This window comes from Bubalus bubalis, chromosome 6 (assembly GCF_019923935.1).
Source record: "Bubalus bubalis isolate 160015118507 breed Murrah chromosome 6, NDDB_SH_1, whole genome shotgun sequence".
Classification (NCBI taxonomy): domain Eukaryota; kingdom Metazoa; phylum Chordata; class Mammalia; order Artiodactyla; family Bovidae; genus Bubalus; species Bubalus bubalis.
In genome coordinates, this window is record NC_059162.1 from 85,406,209 (window position 1) to 85,427,843 (window position 21,635).

General features: G+C 38.9%; 1 protein-coding gene across 1 annotated transcript in view; it reads left to right on the forward strand.

Moving 5' to 3' along the window:
• The window catches only part of C6H1orf87 (chromosome 6 C1orf87 homolog), a 95,332-nt gene that overhangs the window by 32,025 nt on the left and 41,672 nt on the right, over nucleotides 1-21,635 (forward strand). The window contains exons 6-8 of the mRNA XM_044944908.2: nucleotides 3,247-3,362; nucleotides 6,778-6,943; nucleotides 14,731-14,828. Of these exons, the coding sequence (XP_044800843.2) occupies nucleotides 3,247-3,362; nucleotides 6,778-6,943; nucleotides 14,731-14,828 (380 nt within the window). The remainder of the gene's footprint in view (nucleotides 1-3,246; nucleotides 3,363-6,777; nucleotides 6,944-14,730; nucleotides 14,829-21,635) is intronic.

Here is a 21,635-nt window from a genome sequence, read left to right on the forward strand (position 1 = left end):
GCACACCAGGCCTCCCTGTCCCCCACCATCTCCCGGAGTTGGCCCAAGTTCATTTCATTGCATCAGTAATGCAGTCCAGCCATCTCATCCTCTAATGCCCTCTTCTCCTTCTGCCCTCAATCTTGCCCAGTATCAGGGACTTTTCCAATGAGTCATCTGTTCACATCAGATGACCATGATACTGGAGCTTCAGCTTCAACATCAGTCCTTCCAGTGAAAATTCAGGGTTGAACTCCCTTAAGATCGACTGGTTTGATCTCCTTGCTGCCCGAGGGACTTTCAGGAATTCAACACCACAGTTCAAAGGCATCAATTCTTTGGCATTCTGCCTTCTTTATGGTCCAGCTCTCACAACTGCACATGACCACTGGGAAGACCACAGCCTTGACTATAAGAACCTTTGTCGGCAGAGCAGTGTCTCTGCTTTTCAACACACTGTCTAGGTGTGTCATTGCTTTCCTGTCAGAAAGCAATCATCTTCTGATTTCATGGCTTCAGTCACTGTCTGCAGTGATTTTGGAGCCCAAGAAGAGAAAATTTGTTACGACTTCCACTTTTTCCCCTTCTATTTGCCATGCAGTAATGGGGCGGGATGCCATGATCTTAGTTGTTTTTTTTTTTTCCCCCCAATATGTAGTCTTAAGCTAGCTCTTTCACTCTTCTCCTTCACCCTCATCAAGAGGCTCTTTAGTTCCTCTTCGCTTTCTGCCACAAGAGTGGTATCATCTGCATATCTGAGATTGTTGATGTTTCTCCTGTCTATCTTGAGTCCATCTTGTAATTCATCCAGTGCGGCATTTCTCATGATGTGCTCAGCATATAGGTTAAACAAACAGGGTAACAACAGAGAGCCCTGTTATACTCCTTTCTTGATCTTGAACCAGTCGTTCCACACAGGGCTCTAACTTCTTGACCCGCATACAGGTTTCTCAGGAGACAGGTAAGATGGTCTGGTATTCCCATCTCTCTAAGAGCTTTCCACGGTTTGTCATGGTCCACACAGTCAAAGGCTTTAGCATAGTTGATGAAATGGAAATAGATGTTTTTCTGAAATTCCCTTGCTTTCTGTATAATCCAGTGAATTTTAGCAATTTGATCTCTAGTTCCTCTTCCTTTTCTAAATCCAGCTTGGACATCTGGAAGTTCTTGGTTCACATAATGCTGAAGCCTAGCATCCAAGACGGTACCACCATGTACCACCAGTGGGGTTAGCCCTGTTTAATTTCTCTTTAAAAGGTTTCCTGTCCCAGATTTCATTGTCTGCTTTTAACATCATTGGAATAGTTAGAGATTCAAGATAACAGGTCTGTTTACAAGCTGATTGGTCTATAAGCTCTGAGGTTAGAATGGAGAACTTGATAAAGATGTATCATGACAGTTCCTAGAGATTTAGAGATAGGAGGCATCTTTGAAATATGGCTCATCACCATCATTTTACTAATTAGGAAACTGAAACCCAGAGGATCAAGGAATTTCCTCAGGAAACTCAGAGAATTAATGGCAGACCCAGGGCAGAGATAAAGGTTCCCCAAAGATAAGGCCAGGGTTCTTTTTCTGAGCATTGCACTTCCTAAGTTCACACTGTAAGTGAATACACAGCATAGTCCAAGTGTAACAGAATTCTGGGAGTGAGAAGATGATATCCTAAAGTAGGAAGAAACAATAGCAATGGAAAAATCGTAAATGAGCATGTGTTGATGGAAAATCAGGCCAAAACCAATCTCATAAGGCTAATGTAAAGATTTAGTAATATAATAAATGCAAATGACCTGGCCTCATGTTAAACATTTAGTAGGTTCTATCTCCTGCCCACTCCTAACCTGCAAAAATAGAATTAATTTTATATTTATGAAAAGTATTTAGCAATACAATGTCAATCTATTAGTGCAACCTTTATGAATCTTCAATTCAAGTCAATTCTCCAGCCTGAGTCCTAGTTTCTATCAGGACCTTATCTGGCTTCCCTTCCCCACTGCTACCCACCTCCACTACCCTGGAGTTGTCTGCCCATCAGAGCCCCTAGAATAATCATCCAGTCAAGCAATGGAAATGGATGACATTCTTTTAGTCTTTTCCTACATAAAAAAAAAAAGAAAGTCTTAAGTTTTTCACTTAGGTAAATAAAGCCTTGCCCCCAAGTAATCTGACTTTATCTTTTGAATATATCTAAATATAAGTATATAATATATATAATAAATGTATGAGACTTGTGAGAGAGAGAGAGAGAAGGTAGAGGCTAGGTCATGCTGTTGTAACAAAGAGCCCCAAAGTCTCAGTGGCTTAAAAGAATGAAAGCTTATTTTTCATAATGAGTCCTGCCTAGTCTCTTCTCAGTACCATCATCATCTTAGCTCCAAATCCAGGCTGGTGAAGCATCCACTCTGGAGTATTAGTGGATGTGATGGCAGAGGGGATAAAGAGATATTTGGGTGGGGGGGGGGCGGGGTTCATGTCAGCAGTTTAATCCTCAGCCCAGAAGTAGTGCAAGTCACTTCTGCTCTCAACTCACTGGCCAGAACTGATCATGACCCTACTCAACCATCAAACAACCAGCAAGTATCATTTTACCACATGTCCAGAAGGGAAAATAAAAGGAATTGTTGGACAAAAAAAAAAAAGCACTAGTGATTACTATATTTTTAAATCTGTTTTTAAATTTTTCAATGCTAAAAATTTTTCCAAATACATTTTATCTCAACAAAGGTCCATCTAGTCAAGGCTATGGTTTTTCCAGTGGTCATGTATGGATGCGAGAGTTGGACTGTGAAGAAAGCTGAGCACCAAAGAATTGATGCTTTTGAACTGTGGTGTTGGAGAAGACTCTTGAGAGTCCCTTGGACTGCAAGGAGATCCAACCAGTCCATCCTAAAGGAGATCAGTCCTGGGTGTTCATTGGAAGGACTGATGCTAAAGCTGAAACTCCAATACTTTGGCCACCTAATGCAAAGAGTTGACTCATTGGAAAAGACCCTGATGCTGGGAGGGATTGGGGGCAGGAGGAGAAGGAGATAACAGAGGATGAGATGGCTGGATGGCATCACTGACTTGATGCACATGAGTTTGGGTGAACTCCAGGAGTTGGTGATGGACAGGGAGGCCTGGCGTGCTGTGATTCATGGGGTCGCAAAGAGTCGGACACAACTGAGCAACTGAACTGAACTGAACTGACATTTTATCTCAGCAGGTATCTTCTTTCCCCTAAGTGTAAATTAAATGAGGATATTCTCTTTGATATTTAATTTTCAGGTGAATTATGAAAAGCTACTCTGGTTTTTAAAAGTTGCAGCTTCAGAAGATACAGAGCAAAACAAAGGAGTTGAGGACAGCAACGTAAAAGAAACTCAGAGTAGTACCCATCAAAGGTACTTTTCTCCCTATTTATGGGCATAGTGTGTATAGACTTCAAGAGCTGGCAGGGATCTTGGAAGTAATACATTTGAAAACTTCACCCACTGCAAAATCAGTTTACTCTTTACCAATGCTTTGCCTTTTGCTTATAGTTTTCTTTTCTCCCTCCTGTGCAGGCATGCATACAAAGTTATTTGCAACAATGCGTCTTTTTTATGAGACTGCCATGTGAAAATGAAAAACCTCATTATGAAATAATAAATGAGTGTGTACCGGGCAGAGTTCCTGTCCTTATAGTGTGATTCCAGAAATATGTTCAGACAGTGAACTTCTGGGTTACGGGCACTAGCAGAAAAAGGTTTGAGGTACAGAAATCAGCAATTCCTTCATATAATCTCAAAGGAAAGAAAGAACCCAACATAAATATAGGACGTGAGGAACAGCATTAGAGATGAGACACAGTAAAGCATGATAGTCTGTATTCTCCATGAAAAATGACAAAATGCAGTGGTTAGGAGCATAACTTCTATTGACAGAAACCTACACTCAATTCCTGTTTCTGCCCATTAGTGACTCTGTAAACTTGGGCTGTTCATTTACCCTCTCTGTGCTTCCATTCTCCAGCTGTTAAATGGAAACAATGATAGATTTCCCTTCACTTTATAGATTTGTAAGAGGAACTGAGTTAGTCAATGCATAGTTCTTAAAAATGGTACATGATATGGTTTGTTACTATTTTGAAACTATCCCTGGAGGTTCAGATGGTAAAGAACCTGCCTACACTGCTAGAGACCTAGGTTAGATCCCTGGGTCAGAAAGATCCCCTGGGGAAGGGAATGGCTACCCACTCCAGTATTCTTGCTGGGAGAATTCCATGGACAGAGAGGAGCCTGGCAGGCTACAGCCCATGGGGTTGCAAGAGTCAAATACAACTGAGCGGCTAATACTACTATTACTACTACCAGAAGACATCCTTTCCAGTTCCAAATAATGTGACACAGTGGTTAAGAGCCATGGCACCAAAGTATGTCACTTCACTCTAGGAAAAAGGCAGGGTTTCCTATAAAATTGTCCTTGGACCAAGTGATAGACTTGATTCCTTTCTACACTGTGCAATGTGCCCTTTTTGGTTGCATTACTTCATTCTACACGCATCCGTTGAATGCCAGCTGTTTGCCAGGCACACTTTGCTGAGCACAGTGAATTCAGAGATTGGCAAGGCTCAATCTCTCCCTCAAGGGCTCACAGTCCAAAGAAAGTGATGCTGCCATATGGGTACACCAGTCAGCTATCACTTGGAGCAACTTCCCTACTGAGAACCATAAATCCCTAGCAATATTTAATAATCAGCAGCCATACTTCATATAGTACAGATAGTGAGATTTGCAACCTCAAGAAGTAGGAGATGATGCATCAGAACAAATGGCCACTTACTGGCAGATATGGGTCTCATGAATCCTAGACAGGAAGTCTTTCCTGAGCCCTAGACTAGGTTATATCTCTTTGCTGTATAACCTCATAGCCCTTTCTTTTTATAGTAGTCATTGTGCTTATAATTACTTCTTTGACATTTGAGGTGAGGAATAGTGTCTTTCCTGGCCAACTCAGTGTCCAGCATAGTTCTAGCATAGTTCCTGGCACATGGGAGATGCTCAATAAATATCTGTGGAATGTCATCGGCACCTCCAATTATCCAAAGAGCTTGCATTATTTCACTTGCAGGAACATTTGGATATCTACTATATAAAAAAGGTCCATAAAGATATCATTCTGAATTCATCAGAGAAGGTGCTGCTCTATATAAACCAGACAGTGTGTTTGCGGAAGTGCAGGACTGATGGCCTGTAATGAATCCAGGCTCTTTATTAATTAATGTACAGCTCAGAAAAAGTCCCTCCCATGTTCTGTCAGGTAGAGCTTTATGTGGGACAGCTCTATGATGTTTAAAATGCCTCCAGCATCACCAGTGGCAACAGCTTTCATCACCTAAGTTGGACCAGATGAAGTAAACTCCTGCAGAAGGTTTTTCTATGAAATCCACCAGCTGCAGTAAATGGGCTCCATATAAAACCTCCCATTCAGTACTCCGTGTGCTGAGCCGAGGGCCAAAGTCTTTCTTATGAATTCCTTCCTACAGAAACTGGTGTTACAAGAAAAGGAAAGGGAAAGGAAACCTGATTCAAATCCGGAACAGATTTGCCAATCTGTACAAGATCCACAGATATAGGTGCAAAACAGACTCAGCCCACATCTTATGGTACAGTTTACAAGGGAGGTCAGACAGAAAACAACAGCTAAAAGAATCAGGAAGCAATTGCCAACTTGAGGGAAACTTATTACAGGAAAAGAACAAAGAAATTTGAAAGAGTTTCTCAAGCAGGGGGTTCAGGAGCACTAGGGGGGCTGACTGTGAACCTCAGTTCCCAGTGCCTCACTCAGGGACATCATATTGGCAACTGGAAACTGACCATGGTGGGAGTTTTTGCACCATAAATATTAGTAAGGCTGCAGATTACAGCTTTATCTTAGAGAGCTGGTCATTAATGATTTACCAGCATACCACTGAAAGGAAACTGATTTACATGAATGGAGTTTGGGGGATATCATAGAATGTCTGTCTAGAGAAGTGGAACTTAAGTTGAAACAGAGGAAACAGGAAAAGCTTCACTCTGAAGGAGATAGCACAGCTTGGATCTGGAAGAACACATACACTGGAATGTTAAATGAGTAAACACCCCAAAGTAGTTTCATAAAATAAATGACTATAACACTTTATCACATTGTTTTCACCAATCATTTAAAGAAACAACAAACAGATATACCATCTTAGTAACTACATACATTTGGATGCCAGACGGTAAGTAAATAATTGTTCCCAAAACTTTTCTGGGTTTTCCAGATTCAAAGAGCAGAGTCAAGGATAATGAAAGAAGTTTACCTGGTTCAAGATTTCCTTCTAGATAGCTTCCCTGGCTACAGGGATCTGGTAGGATCTGCTTTGCTTGTGGCAATGGACAGTTTGGGAATTTGCTATCAAATTGCTATTGATATTTGCTATCAATAGTTATCTGGACTTAAGAAAAGTGTTAATAAGATCAAATAGGTAAGTAAACTGCTATGGTCAATTCTAAGTTTCCCTCACCTGGAAAAAAATTAGTGGATTACAAGTTTTAGTCTATGATCTAGTTGAATGGATTCATACCTCTGAGAGAAGAGACTGTGGGACTCACTAGAATAGAACAAACTTTAGTTGGTCTATGCAGTCTCCACATGCAGTCCCGTGATGAGGTTACCCAGATTTAGAAGGCCTTGCTGGGTGGGTTCTCTGGTTCCACAGTGTATGGCAGGGGTAAGAGATAGGATATGAAAACACACAGCAGCTTTGAGTAAATTGTCTTTTCACAGCCTTTCTCCTGCTTCTCCAAGCAGTATTGCCCCTCAAGACTACAACTCACAGTCAGACGTGAACGAGAGCCTGTTGGAAGTCCTGAAGATGGCACTGAGGGCAACCAAGGCCAAACTCAACATAGAGAAACTCAACCTGAGTTTTCGAAAAGAAGATTGCTCATTCTCTGGCTGCCTGCCCCCACACAAGGTAACCTAAATTAGATTTCAGATTCATTCATCTCCAGAAGGCTATCTTGGGGCACTGGGTCTATAGTAAGAAGGCGCAGTTCACTAAGAATAAACATTCTGAGATCCATAACTGGCTAGCTTTGAAAGTAGGAGTGAATATATACTAATCATGTAGGTCCTAGGAAAACTTAAACTATGTAAGTTCAGTATTTATTATGTAAGTCTAATAATCACTTCCCAAATTTTAATCAACTAAGAGGAAAATAATGAGCTAAAGAAAACAGAATGTTTACAGTAAAGATTTCCTTTTCCTGTTTTAACCTCTAATTTCTTATGTAATAAATTGGCATCTCTTTGGAGAAGGAAATGGCAACCCACTCCAGTACTCTTGCCTTGAAAATGCCATGGACAGAGGAGCTTGGTGCAGGCTACTGTCCATGGGGTTGCAAAGAGTCGGGCACGACTGAGCGACTTCACTTTCTTTCTTTGGAAATCAAGCCATTTCTTGTTTAATAGAAACTTTAAAATGAGGGCTTCCCTGGTGGCTCAGTGGTAAAGAATCTACCTTCAGCCAATGTAGAAGACCTGAGTTTGATCCCTGGTCCAGGAGGATCCCACATCCCCAAGCCCATGTACCACAATGACCGAGCCTGTGCTTTAGAGCCCAAGAGCTGCCACTGCTGAGCCAATGCCCAGCAACTACTGAAGCCCCGTGCCCTAGAGCCCGTGCCCTGCAACAAGAGAAGCCACCGCGATGAGGAGCCTGCACAGCACAGTGAAGAGTGGCCTGCCCTCACCACAGCTAGAGAAAGCCCACACAAAAACAATGAAGACAAAGCACAGCCAAAAACAAATAAATACAATTATATTTAAACTAAAGTTTAAAGTGATTAAAAGACACTGAAATAAAAATTCAAATTTAAAAAAAAGCCCAGTTTTGATCTGTGTTCTGCCTGTGGATTACATTTCACAATTAACTTATTTTCTGCGCCCAAGAGGAAAAAACAACAAGAGTAAAGAATTATGAAATATGCCGAATTGGTCCAGGAATGACTTACACTGGGCTATGTTTTATGCTAACAATAGACAGTATGACACTATCCAAACAATATTTCACAGTGGAAAACAAATATTTTTTCCAAAGCTAAGTGTGCATGTATCACACCCTCTACCAGTTTCCGGTGAGGTCAGCAGGCGGTACTCTGTTCTTTAGGGACACCAAATTGTAGGAACTGATGTGGTTTATTGCTGATAGAGATTAGCAATGCTGTTTTGGAGCATTAATTAACTGGATAGATATGTTTCATAAAAGAGGATCCAGAACCATATTAACTCATGTGTTGTATTCACCCAAACAAACTCCACTCATGAGATTACCTTGCATACAGGTAAAATAATAGTGACCACATTGACTGCAATTCCATTCACAACAACTTGCATCACCAGGCTTTGCTGAGTTCTTCCTAAACTGCCAAACACTGCATTAAATGCTTTACTTATATTTACTCATTGAACATTTACAGGTAAATGGAAGATCTAGGTAGATGTTATAATACCCATTTAATAAATGAAATAAACAACAACTGATTCTCAGAGAAGACAACTGAATCTCTAAAGGACCACAGCTAGCAAGAGGCAGAGCCAGGATTCAAATACAGAAGAATACTGGACACTGAGAGACAGAATTGGAACTCCAATAGGCAGATGATAGCTGGAAGATTTTACTGAGTCTAGGATACAGGAATTAAAAATCCAGAGGAGCAAAAAGGATTGTAATTTATAGGGGAAAAAAGGTCTTGAAGCAAAGATTGGAAAATGCCTTTCATCCAAGTAAACAGGAGTTAAGAATTGAGAGTCAGAGGATTCAAAAGAGCAAGTGATATTTACTAAGAAACCAAGGACACAATATATTGAAAGTGGATTCTTATTCTATGACAGAAGTAGCTTTCTTTCTTTTTCATTTATACAGTCAACTAACCATGCAAAGGCAAAGTCACATGATAGTGTGCATGCGTGCTGTATACATGAATATTAAACATTCAAGCATGTTTCACTGGAGGAGAGAACATTACAGGAGCTTCCACACATCATAAATGGCCTTTATTGTGTTTTTGAGAAGATCAGCAGAAATTGACTAAGCAGGAACCACTCTTTGTCAGATTATAAAATACATAACAGTATCAGTGAAGCTTGAATGTTCTCAGATGACACTCATAGAATGGAATATGAATGACTTGAAAATCAAAATAAATTTGCTTAAGCTCTTTGAGTCTCTGATTTTCCATCTGGAAAAAAGTGGGCTCCAAATATCTACCTCCTGTGTCTATTGCGAGGATTAAGTAAGATAAGTATGTGAAAGCACTTAGTATACTGTTTGATATGTGAGGCACTCAGGAAATAGGTTTACCTTCCATATATATATATAGATATAGATATAGATACAAATATAGATATTTTTTTTTAAATCAGTGTTTGGTGAAATTATCACTGCAAAGTAGTCTAAGGAAGGAGGCTCTTTCCCAGGGTCAAGTGATGGCCACATGGAGTGCTGGCTGTCAGAGCAGGCTCTGAATGTCTTCCCCCCACAGCTGGCCCTGAAAGCTTAAATTTGTGGTTCATATTGAAGAAAATGGGGCACATTTTCCTTGAAGCTGGTCTGCCTCTCATGAGCCATCTGGCATCTCTTAAGACATCTGGAACTCACTCAAAATATATTACAGTTCTGGGAGGCATGGCAAATAGAACTGTGTTTCCCCAGAATGTGAGATAAATTGAGGCCCAACGGACACTGGATATGACATGCAGCAGCAGCTGCACCGCAACATCCTTGTTCCTGGGCACAGGACTTCAGAGGCAACTGGGAAAGGCCATCTGAATTGTTTCTCTTTTTGATCAGTAGTTGTAAAGGGCAGAGGGGAGAGGATCTCAGACCTCCTTGAGTTTCTCATGAAACCTATGCACGCTATATTCAGAGGTGGAGAGGAGCACATCCCCACAGCCAGTATTTCAGAGGGTTCACGGATCACCTGTACCTCCTCAGATAACTTAAAGCTGTTCTGAAGGATGATCTATGGGTCCTATCACTCAAATCAATGGCACTGTCACCAACCTCAAAGAACAGTATAAAAACGTATCTGATATCTGTCATCCTCATTCTGTGGACTCGCTCATTCTGTGCCTGTCACATCCTTCATTCAATGATGGCTCAGAAAGGACTCCTGAGGGCAATGTGGACCCACATACATTTATTTATTAACTTCCCTGACCATTATTCATATCAGGTATGATGGTAAAGAATCTGCCTGCAATGCAGGAGACCCAGGTTTGATCCTTGGGTCAGGAAGATTCCCTGGAGCAGGGAATGACTACCCTCTCCAGTATTCTTCCTGGAGAATTCCATGGACAGAGGAGCCTGGCGCATATAGTCTACGGGGTCACAAAAGAGTTGGATGATCAGCACTTGCACTTTCTCGTCCATTTATTGAATAGGCTGTGGAACCTAAGAGGTTTCTAAGCATAGAGGTTCAGTTTAGCACCTTAATACATAATCCATATTCTTTACCTTCTGAACTCCTTTCTGCTCTATAATGCAAAGCCCTTCCAAACTACTCCCAGACCTTCCTGCCAGGAAGAACTGCTAGAACACAGGTTATTCTACCTCTAATTACTCTTTGCCTGATGTTCATGCAACCTGCTCACTATCATCAGGAGGGACTCCCATTACTGAGTGAACAGGGGCTTACGAATGTGAAATTTGTTCCCTTGGCAAGACCACAGCTATGACACTAGTTTACCAAGTGACCGAAACTGTAATACATTCTTCTGCAGTTGGCCAGACTCCTTTCTTGTGTTTAGTTGTTTCTCCATCAGTACACTCTGCCCTGAAATATAAATGATTTATACTAGCCTCAAATCGTTCCCTACTTCCAAACCAGTCGCCATCTTTCTGATCAATATGGCATGTTTATTCTTGCATTCAACATACTAGTCACACAGTGTGCTCTGGGCAGTGTGATAAGGCATTGAGGACAACACACGATTATGATTTCAGTTCCAGAGTTCTCCAGGAGTTCAGGGAAAAGGTAGTATTTTAAACATGTTACAATTTTGTATGACAAACACATTGGTGGCAATAACTTTGAATACAGAGAAGGAATAACAACCTAGCCTCACCCAAAAACTCCAGAGGAAATAAAGCAAATACTGCATCTTAGAGGACATGTGAATTTGACAAAGAATTTTGGTAGGGCAGAAGAAAGGACAGGAAAGGTTTTCTAGGTAAAAGGTGCAATGTGAAATGTTACTGGGATGGAAGAGAGCATGGTTAGTTCAGGGAATGCTAAATTACTCATATAGGCAGAACATGGTGAGTGTATGGTGAGTGGGGTCGGTGGGAGATGCTGCTCAAGTTGATGTTAGAATGGTTGGAGGAACCATTTTTTGAAGGGTCTTTCTAAGGAATGTGACTTTATCCTGATGCTCCAGTGGAATCATTGAAGAATAATAAACAAGTGAATGATATGATCAAATTTGAAATTTAAAAAGAGCACTCTAATAGATACAGAGAATTAGAGACATTGAGAAACTTGAAAAGGCTATTCCAGTAATTCAAGCAAGAAATTATGAGAATTTAAACCAGGAAAGTAGCAGGAGGGATGGAGATATCAAGGAGGTAGAAAAGTAGGTCTTGGTGACCTAATTAGACATAGATCCTGAATTAGGAGGAATGAAAAATGACTCCCAAGGTTCTGACTTTGACTAGATGGTGGTACCATTCTCTAAGACAGGAAACAGAAAAGGAGTTTGGGGAGGCAAAGGAAAGAGTGCTGAGTTCACTTTTGAGCATGTTGATGTAGCTTGAGAGAGTAAAGCTAAATAATGACATAAGGGTCTTCAATATGGAGTTGAAGCTTTGTGAATAATTAGGATTACTCAAGGACATAAAGAAGGTAAGAAGCGAAGGTTGAGGAGGACACCTATTGTTAAGGAGCAGGTAGATGAAGACAAGCCAAGAAAGGAGACCAAAAATAATCAAAAGAGACATGGGAGTGATCAAGAAAGCCAAGAGAAGAGACTTAGGAAAGGATGGCACGATCAGCCATGCCACAGGCTGCAAAGAGATCATCTGTAATCGGGATTGAAAAATATTCATTAAATGGAAAACTTCAGAGGTTACTAGTGACTTGGTAAATACAATTTAAGTAGAGTGACGGGGTAAAATGCAAATGAAGCCACAAATGGGAAGGAAGTAGAGAGAGCATCTGTGCATCAGTCTTTCCAGGAGCATTTTGAGGAAATGAATATTTATTTTACTTGTCACTTTCTAAATAACATAGGTATTTTATTTACATTTGATTTTTTAAATGACTTTATTGAACTGAAGAAACCATATACAACCAAACATTTTCTTATTGAATAAGGACATCATAATGAATATTCATGGATTTTTAAATATAATCCTAGATAACACTAAATTGCCAGGATTTTCTGGTAGATGTTTCTATTGCTCTTCCACAACTGTCAGCAGTCAGTTCATAGCAGCTATCAATCAATCTACTTCTAGGAACCCTGATGTACTATTTCTAATCTGCTGTTCATTTAGCCTAGAGCAAAACTCAATGTTGCCAGAAGTAAATAAACTGTTTTTAGAATACCCTGTTAATACTGATGTTTAAAAATACATTAATATGCTCTAATCATGAGGATAAGTTGATTTTTATTTATTTAATAAAATGGCATAACATAACTAATTTCTACCACTCTATTTTTGCAAACCTATGCCTTTACCTTCAGTACTTTTAACTAATTCATTCATTCCTAATTCATCTATATATTCATTTATTCAATAAGTAATTTTCAACACTGTGCTTGGCAATGGTGATAGGAAAATGAAGGAAACACAGTCCAACCCTCAATAAACCAGTCTTTTAGAGATGCTGTAATGAACAGATATTTACTGCCCAGTGAAAAGGGGTATAAAACTATAGTAGAGTGAATTATGCCAAAATACGTTTAGTTTCTAAAAAGCACAATGCTCTTTCTCACCCATTATTTACACATGCATTTCTTCTGCCTGGAATTATCCTCAACTCCTTATTTTTCTGGCACATTATTATTCCTTTTTTTCATGTTTTATATCTGTCTTTTTCCTTCCCTGAAATACTCCTCTACAGCTAGTAAGTAACATGTTTCTAACCCAGATTGGTTGTTTCCTTCCAAAAAGACAAATGAAGATTAGGCTTTTGTCACTGTATCAAAATATAGGTTATATTATTCAAGTATGGTCAGACCAACAGATCAGGAGGCGGTTGCCATTGGAAAGATAGTTTGTTACTCACAGTTCCCAAGAGGAGGGGCACAGATACCACACGGGCCACATGGTGAAACCCCAGAGTTGGTCAGGAGGCAGAGGGGATGAGGGGAAAGTGTGGGCAAGAGCATTTATCGTGGGTGGGTGAAGCAGGATAAGAAGGCTTAGGATTGGCTAGTTTGAATAATTTCAGTGGGCTCTGGGGCACAGGGGCCATAATCAGGACCTGGAAATAGTGGCCCAAGTATGAAAACCTCAATAAAAGAGGTAGTTGGTTTGCAGATGAAAGACATACTTTCAGGTAAGTCCTTTACTATCTCTAGTAGTTGGCTAGCCCTGAAAGAGGCAGTTTCTCCAGAGTCAGCAGCGCCCCATGATGGCCAAGCATCAGATTTAAAAGACATGCGTAATACAGTCTCTATGTGAAACTTCCTCTCAAAATAACAACAGTAGCTACAATTAGTCTAAACACTAAATAAAACATTTCTTTTATTTTTTTCTTTCTTTGCCCCTTCCTTCCTTCTCTCATTTCTCTCTCCCTTCCACTCTCTTTCTTGTACTTTTTTGCCCCTTTCTCCTCTTTTCTTCCCTCTCCCTTCTTCTCTCTCTCCTCTATCTCCCTTTTTCTTCCTTTTCCCTCCTTTCCGTCTTTTCTTCAACACATATTAGTCAAATGCCTCCTAAAATCCAGGCATTATTCTAACTGCTTACTGTCTTCTGAGAAGTAGAAAGTACTAATCTTATTTAGTAGGTGAAGTAATTGGGCATAAAAAGATTTAGGAACTTCCTGAGGTCACACAAATCACAGACAGCATTTCCAGTGTTCAAAATAAATCATGCCTGATTCTTAAGACTCTGTGTTTAAACAGTATGCTAAACACACAAGAAAGACTATCACGACCTAAAAGTCCGGTGTGTTTGAATCTAAGTATTGCACACCTACCAACTTGAGAACTGAACTGGATTGTTGGCTAGACTCAGAACATGTTAAGTACTCAGGAAGTTGCAGTGACTCTTCATTCATTCATCCAACAAATATTAATTGAATATCTGGTCTCTAGACTAAGTTCCATCATTTATTAACCATGTGACATAGAGAAAGTCAATGTAACTCTTGGTTTCCTCATATACAAAATAAAACAAGATTCTTTTGTAAATCAAAGTCAATATTAAAAAACACTTTGTAACTCACCTATATAATAAGTGTATATAATTTCTGGGCCTTGACCACTCATTCCATAGCTGTCAAAAATGTAAGATCAGCATTTCAAAGTACAGTGGCTTCTGAGTAATGAACTATGCCTCTGTGTCAAGCATAAAAAAATGTGCTGTTGATGAGCAGTCCATTGAACATTCTTGTCCTAAATATTATTCTAGTGGTATAGTCCACTCCTGGTTATTCATTTTTTGTCCAAATTATATAAGTTCTAATAATGGGAAGGAAATTCAAATCAATTTAATTATACTGAAATTTCAAATTTTTTTCTTATTTTCAGGTCAGAGCTATATGTGGGAAACATGGATTATATCTGACTTTGAGTCTTTTGGAAACATTGCTTAACCATCAAGATTTGGGTTACCAAGATGAAATAAAGTAAGTTGATTTTTGTATTTACACAGTCCTTTATTAGAATACCAAATACATAAGTTTGTCTCTAGGCTAAAATTTTATATGTGAAACGATCAGTTTATTACCTAAAGACAGAGTTAATAGATGTTTGTTTATATTAAGATCATAGGATCTTTTTGGCCATAGAAAAATGAAAGCCATAAACTTCCACTTCCAGTTTGCTGGTAAATGGCAAGTCAGATTTACCATGTCATTCTAAACAACTAAAATATAGGACAAAATATATGAAATGATACTTTCTGGACTACTTTGGACATCAGGAAGCACAGAACAGTGATTCCTGAGAGAAGGAAATGAGGTAAGCCCAGTTTACTGAACAAGAAAGAGGACTCCAAACTTAGCCCAGCATTCTCCTTGAGCTAAAGGAATAGAGTATGAAGTTCAGGAAGGCCAAGAAGTCTAGAATACTTGGTACAACATAGCAATGAGGCGAGATACCCTAAGAGGCCTTTCTAGAGACTTCCAAAGAGTTACCCTGAAGTCTTCCCGTGCAAACTTGGCTAATGTATGCATTTGAGGAAACTACCCAAGGCCAGCAAAAGAAACATCAAGAGGAAAAAGAGGAGAAAATTTTAGATCTCACACAGAGTTGCTGCTGCTGCTGCTGCTGCTGCTGCTAAGTCGCTTCAGTCATGTCCAACTCTGTGCGACCCCATAGATGGCAGTCCACCAGGCTCCCCCGCCCCTGGGATTCTCCAGGCAAGAACACTGGAGTGGGTCACACAGAGTTGGGAATAGTTCAAATTTATACCAGTCAGAGAGGAACACATGTGGGATGGATTAGAGTCCTCAGAATGGTATTATGCTATAGTGAAACCTAATGCATTAGATGGAGAAGGCAATGGCACCCCACTCCAGTACTCTTGCCTGGAAAATCCCATGGACGGAGGAGGCTGGTGGGCCGCAGTCCATGGGGTCGCTAGGAGTCAGACAAGACTCAGCAACTTCACTTTCACTTTTCACTTTCATGCATTGGAGAAGGAAATGGCAAGTCACTCCAGTGTTCTTGCCTCGAGAATCCCAGGGACGGGGGAGCCTCGTGGGCTGCCGTCTGTGGGGTCGCACAGAGTTGGACACGACTGAAGCGACTTAGCAGCAGCAGCAGCAATGCATTAGAAACTGGAGTCTCAGAAGGAGATAAGACAAATATAGGGAAAGAAAAGAATGTTGAAAAAAATAATGGCTGTAATTTTCCAAAATTGAAAAAACTATAAAGACATGGACCTAAGAAGTTTAATGAACTTCAAATATAAGGAATTTGAAGTAAACCATACCAAGGCTCCTTATAATCAGATTGCTTAAACTAGTAGTAAATTAAAAACCTTAAATGGACAAGGGAAAATGACAAATTACATAAAGAGCAACAAAGATAAGAATTATGACAGATTTATCAAAGATAAGAATTATGACAGATTTATCATTAGACACATAAACAATAAGACCGTAGAATAACATCCTTAAAGTCTTGAAGGAAAAATGATCATCCTGAAATCCTACATCCAGCAAAACTGCTTCAAAAACTAATAGAAATTAAGATGTTTTTTACACATACAAGGACTTCCTAGGTTGTGCTAATGGTAAAGAGTCTACCTCCAATGCAGGTAGGACAAAAGATGAGAGAATTCATAACCATCAGAGCAGTACTGCAAGAAATAGTAAAAGAAGGCCTTGGGCAGAAGGAAAATAATCATTTTTAATCTGCACAAAGAAATGAAAAGTATTGGACATAATATGTCAATGAATAAAAATACAATTTCCTTATTTTTAAAAATCTCTTTAAATAATAATCAATTGTTTAAGATAACAATAATAACAATGTACTGTGGAGTTTGTAACATAATAGAGGGCAGCATTTGACAACAGCATAAAATACTGGGAGGGGAAATAAAAGTGTACTGTAAAAATACCTGTATACTCTCAGCTAAGTAGTATAATTTTGGTTGAAGGAAGAGTATTCCGTTAAAAATATGAATTGTTGTTTAGTCACTAAGTCATGTTCAACTCTTTTGTGACCCTGTGGATTATAGCCCACCAGGCTCCTCTGTCCAAGGGATTTTCCAGGCAAGAATACTGAAGGGGGTTGCCATTTCCTTCTGCAGGGGCTCTTCCTGACCCAGGGATTAAACCCAGGTCTCCTGCATTGCAGGCAGTCTCCTGCATTGGGAAGTGGGTTCTTTACCCACTTAGCTACCTGGCAGGCCCAAAAATACTAATAGAGAAGTTTAAATTGAATAATCACATATAAATACTAAGAATAAACAAAAAAAGGAGGAAAAGCAAACAAGAAACAAATAGGACAAGTAGAAGATAAATGCAAACAATGATGATAGATTTAAATGCAATTATATCAATAATTACAGTAAGTATTAATGGTTCAAATGCACCAATTAACAGGCAGCAATTTTCAGATTTCATTTAAAAAGCAAAACCTAACTAAATGCTGTCTGAAATGAACCCTTTTATAATATAAAGGCAGACCCAGTAAAAGTAAAAGGATGGAAAGTGATATACCATACTAATTGGTATGAATGAAAAATAAGCTGAGATGGTTACACTAAAGTCAGACAAAGTAGATTCTACATCAGGGGGTATTGCCAGAAATTCAGTTCATCAAAAGGACATACAGACCTAAATGTTCATGCCCTCAATAACATAGTTTCAAGTTAATAAATTAAAAACATAAATCTGGAAGGTGGAATAGACAAATTCACAATTTTATTTAGAGAATTGAACATATTTCTGTCAGTAACTGACAAAAACAAGTAGACAGAAAATCAGTAAGACTACAGAAAACTTGGTTTTTCCAGTGCTCATGTATGGATGTGAGAGTTGGACTATAAAGAGGGCTGAGCGCAGAAGAATTGATGCTTTTGAAATGTGGTGTTGGAAAAGACTCTTGAGAGTCCCTTGGACTGCAGGGAGATCCAATCAGTCCATCCTAAGGGAAATCGGTCCTGGGTGTTCATTGGAAGGACTGATGTTAAAACTGAAACTCCAGTATTTTGGCCAGCTGATGTGAAGAGCTGACTCATTTGAAAAGACCCTGATGCTGGGAAAGATTGAGGGCAGGAGGAGAAGCGGATGACAGAGGATGAGATGGTTAGATGGCATCACCAACTCAATGGACATGAGTTGGGTAAACTCTGGGAGTTGGTGATGAACAGAGAGGCCTGGCATGCTACAGTTCATGGGGTCACAAAGAGTCGGACACAACTGAGTGACTGAACTGAACTGATAGAAAACTTGGACTATATTATCAACTAACTTGATGTAAGTGGCAATTACACCCCACACAACAGCAGAATACAGATTCTTTTTAAGTGTTCATGAAATATTTAAAAGATAAACCCTATCCTGAGCCACAAAACAACTCTTACTAAATTTAAAAGGAATAAATCATATAAAATATGTTTCTTGACCACAAAAGAAATAAATTAGAAATCAAAAAGCAAAAATAAAACAAAACCAAAAATAAAGCAAAATAAAATCCCATAATTCTCCCAACATTATGAAACTAAACAATATACTTTATAAATAACCAAAGGTCAAAGAAGAAATCACAAGGGAAATTAACAATATTTTAAACTGAATTCAAATGAAAACACAACATGCCAGTAACCTTTGTCTTTTTTTTCTTTTCCTGGCATTTTATATCCAATCCATCAGTAATTCATGAATAAATCAACCCTATCTTGAGAGTATGTCAAGATCCTGCTCCTTTCTCACCACCTCTATTATTACTTAACTACACCCCATCCAAGGTACCATTATGTTTCTCCTGGATTACTATAATGGCCTCGTAACTGAATTCTGCTTTTCCCTTGTTCCTAGTTTATCCTCAATACAGAAGCTACAGTGGTCTATTGAAGCCTAAAACAGTTAATGTCACTGCTCTGCTTATTACACTGCAAGAGGATGTTATTTCACTCAAACGAAAAAGAAAATTGAAGTCCTGATAAAGGGCTCTACATAATCTGCCCTCTTCAACTTCTCTGGCTCCACCTATAATTTCGTTTGCTCATTCTGTTCCAGTCACACTGTTCTCCTCTTCTTCCTCAAACACACCAGGCACACATCCACCTTAGTACCTATCTTCTGAATGATTCCTCAACCTAGAATATTCTTTCCCCAAATATCTTCATGCTAACTCCTTCACCTCCTATAAGTTTTTGCCCAATGTTACCTTGTTTATAGGCTTACACTAAACATTATTCAAAATTGTAGTCCCCCCATCCTTTCTTCCCCTTAACCTGCATTCTTTTTGCTTCCTTCTATATACTTACAAACGATTAATGTATTAGGTAACTTATTGATGTATGATGTTTATTGTTGTTATAAATTAATCTCGGATAGACTATAGACTGTAGTGCCATAGGGCAGGCAGAAACTTTATTTACTGATGTATCCCAAGTATATAGAGCAGTGCCTGGCACCTAGTAAGTATTTGACAAATATTTATGGAATTGAACTGAACTAAGGGAAGAATAAAGTTTCAAAATGCTGAGGAATGCAGATGCATAAATTTTCCCTAATCCTTAGCTCATGGTCAAATTGAAGCAGGCTTTCCCTAACCATCTCATTAAAATAATGTTCTTTGTGCTATACTCTCTCTTAGCATTCAGTAATATTCTTTCCTATCACTTATTACTATTTGTAATTATGTATTTATTTGTATGACTTGTTATTTTAATGACTCGATAGTGATCTCCTTGCTGGCAAGGATCATGACACATTATATTCCATCTTCTTGTAAGCCAGTATTTGGTACATGATAGACACAGGGTAAATATTTGATTAATCCATTTATTCATTCATTTAACAAATATTATGGAGTGCCTACTGTGTACCAATTACTATTCTAATCGTTGGGAATATAGATATGAATAAAACAAAGTCCCTTCCCTTATGAAGCTTCTATTCTAAAGGGGAAGAGAAACTATAAATAGACTATGTGACATATCACATGGTGATAAAGGTTATGAGAACATCAAGTGGTAAATGGCATGTTGAGCCTAACCAGTGGATTTCCACTAGACCAGTTTTGGACATGGGAGTTTTCCTTCTGTAAAATGTTGGAGGTAGTTGGGTGAAGGTGAGGGAGGCAGTTAAGCAGGAAAAGCAAACAAGTGGACTAAGAGCTGAGTAGAAAATCAACAAGCTAAAACTGAGACTCCCACAGGCACTGGTATAAAAGATGAAAATGCAAGTATCAAAGTTCATGTTATACTTGGTATGCTTGATAGAAGTTCGGGTCCAGAACCAAGATTCCAGGAAATAAAAGTATGAGGATAAGAGTGAAAGAGAACAAATGAGGTTAGGCTACTTATATGAAAATTCTCAGCTTCCTACCATTTTATGTGTATTATCAGAGAAGCACATTGATTTTTTTATTCACCTATCTTTGACCTTTGAATGTTCAAGGACATCAAAACCATGAGGCCAATGAAGAATTGTGTTTATAAGTGATAAACCTGTTTCATTAAACAGTCATTGGCTAAAGCTCTTCTGTTGAATTAAATCCATTCCGTTAAGGGCTTTGTATGCACACCTATATCCTTAAGAGATTAAAGATGCAATTTAGACATACATTTTAGAAGCTGAATGCATGAATCATTATTTTAGTACATATTGTCCATTAATCTGCTGTTCTATTGGGAACCCATTTGGAATGTGGCTGCTTACTAATTAGCAGGATTCTAGTGCTGAGCTGCTTCCTGATTAAATGTCCTTTAAAATCAATAAAACATCAGGAGGGATTATGGTGATGTGGGATTAGCCCCATCTAACCAAATAAAATGAGTTGTGTTCTTTTCTTAAACTGTCACATTGCAAGAGCTGATGAGAGGAACAATTTCGAGCATGCTGCAGCAAAGTTGTTGTTTTGTATGTCTGAATGTGTGTGTGTGTTTTAACATTGAGATTTTGTTTTTTGCCATTTGCCTACCAATTAGCAAAGACATTAGTGAATGACTGCCAGAGTAAGGCGATTTTGAGAAAGACTTGATTACGATTTCAAATCTCTACTCTGAATCACCCTTATGTAAAATGAATTCAGGTTGTGTTGGATGAAAATTATTATCCCAGTTCTTGGCCAGGAATGTGTAAGTCAGAATTAGCATTTAATGTTTCTGTGTGACTTTGCAATAAATGGTAATTAAGGAGAGCAGAGAGAGAACAGGAGGCAAACTAATACTCTAAAATTGTATTGGCAAAATTAAATGCTTCAAACCCAGTTTAAAACATAGGCACTCAAGCCAAATTGTGTCGGGGGAGGGGATAAATAATGAAGCTGCTATGGGTGGCTTCATAAATAGAGCGGCACAATTGACACAGCCCCAAGTAGACCTTATCATACACATCTGGCCCATTATTGGGAGTGCAATTAGGTTGAGAAGGACTGGTCTGATAATCCCAGGAACAACCAGAGGATTTTAAGAGATAAAGGAAACATGAGGTGTCCAATTCAGCAATTGCTTTTTAATGGGAATAGGAAGATTGTAAGGGAATAGGAAAATTGTGAGCTATTAGAGGTATGGTATGAAACCGCCCATTGGTTGGGTCTTGGAAACCAGATCTGGCTTTTAAGAGTTCATTAATTACAATCTTCTCTTCCAGAGCCTGTAATTCCTATGGGGTAAGAATTCTAATAGTAATATTGCTAATAAAGTTAGTAGTAGTAGTAGCCAACATTTATATAGTGCTTACTATATTCTCAGGCAATGTTCTAAGTGCTTTATAAATATTAACTCTTTTAATCCTTGCACATACTTC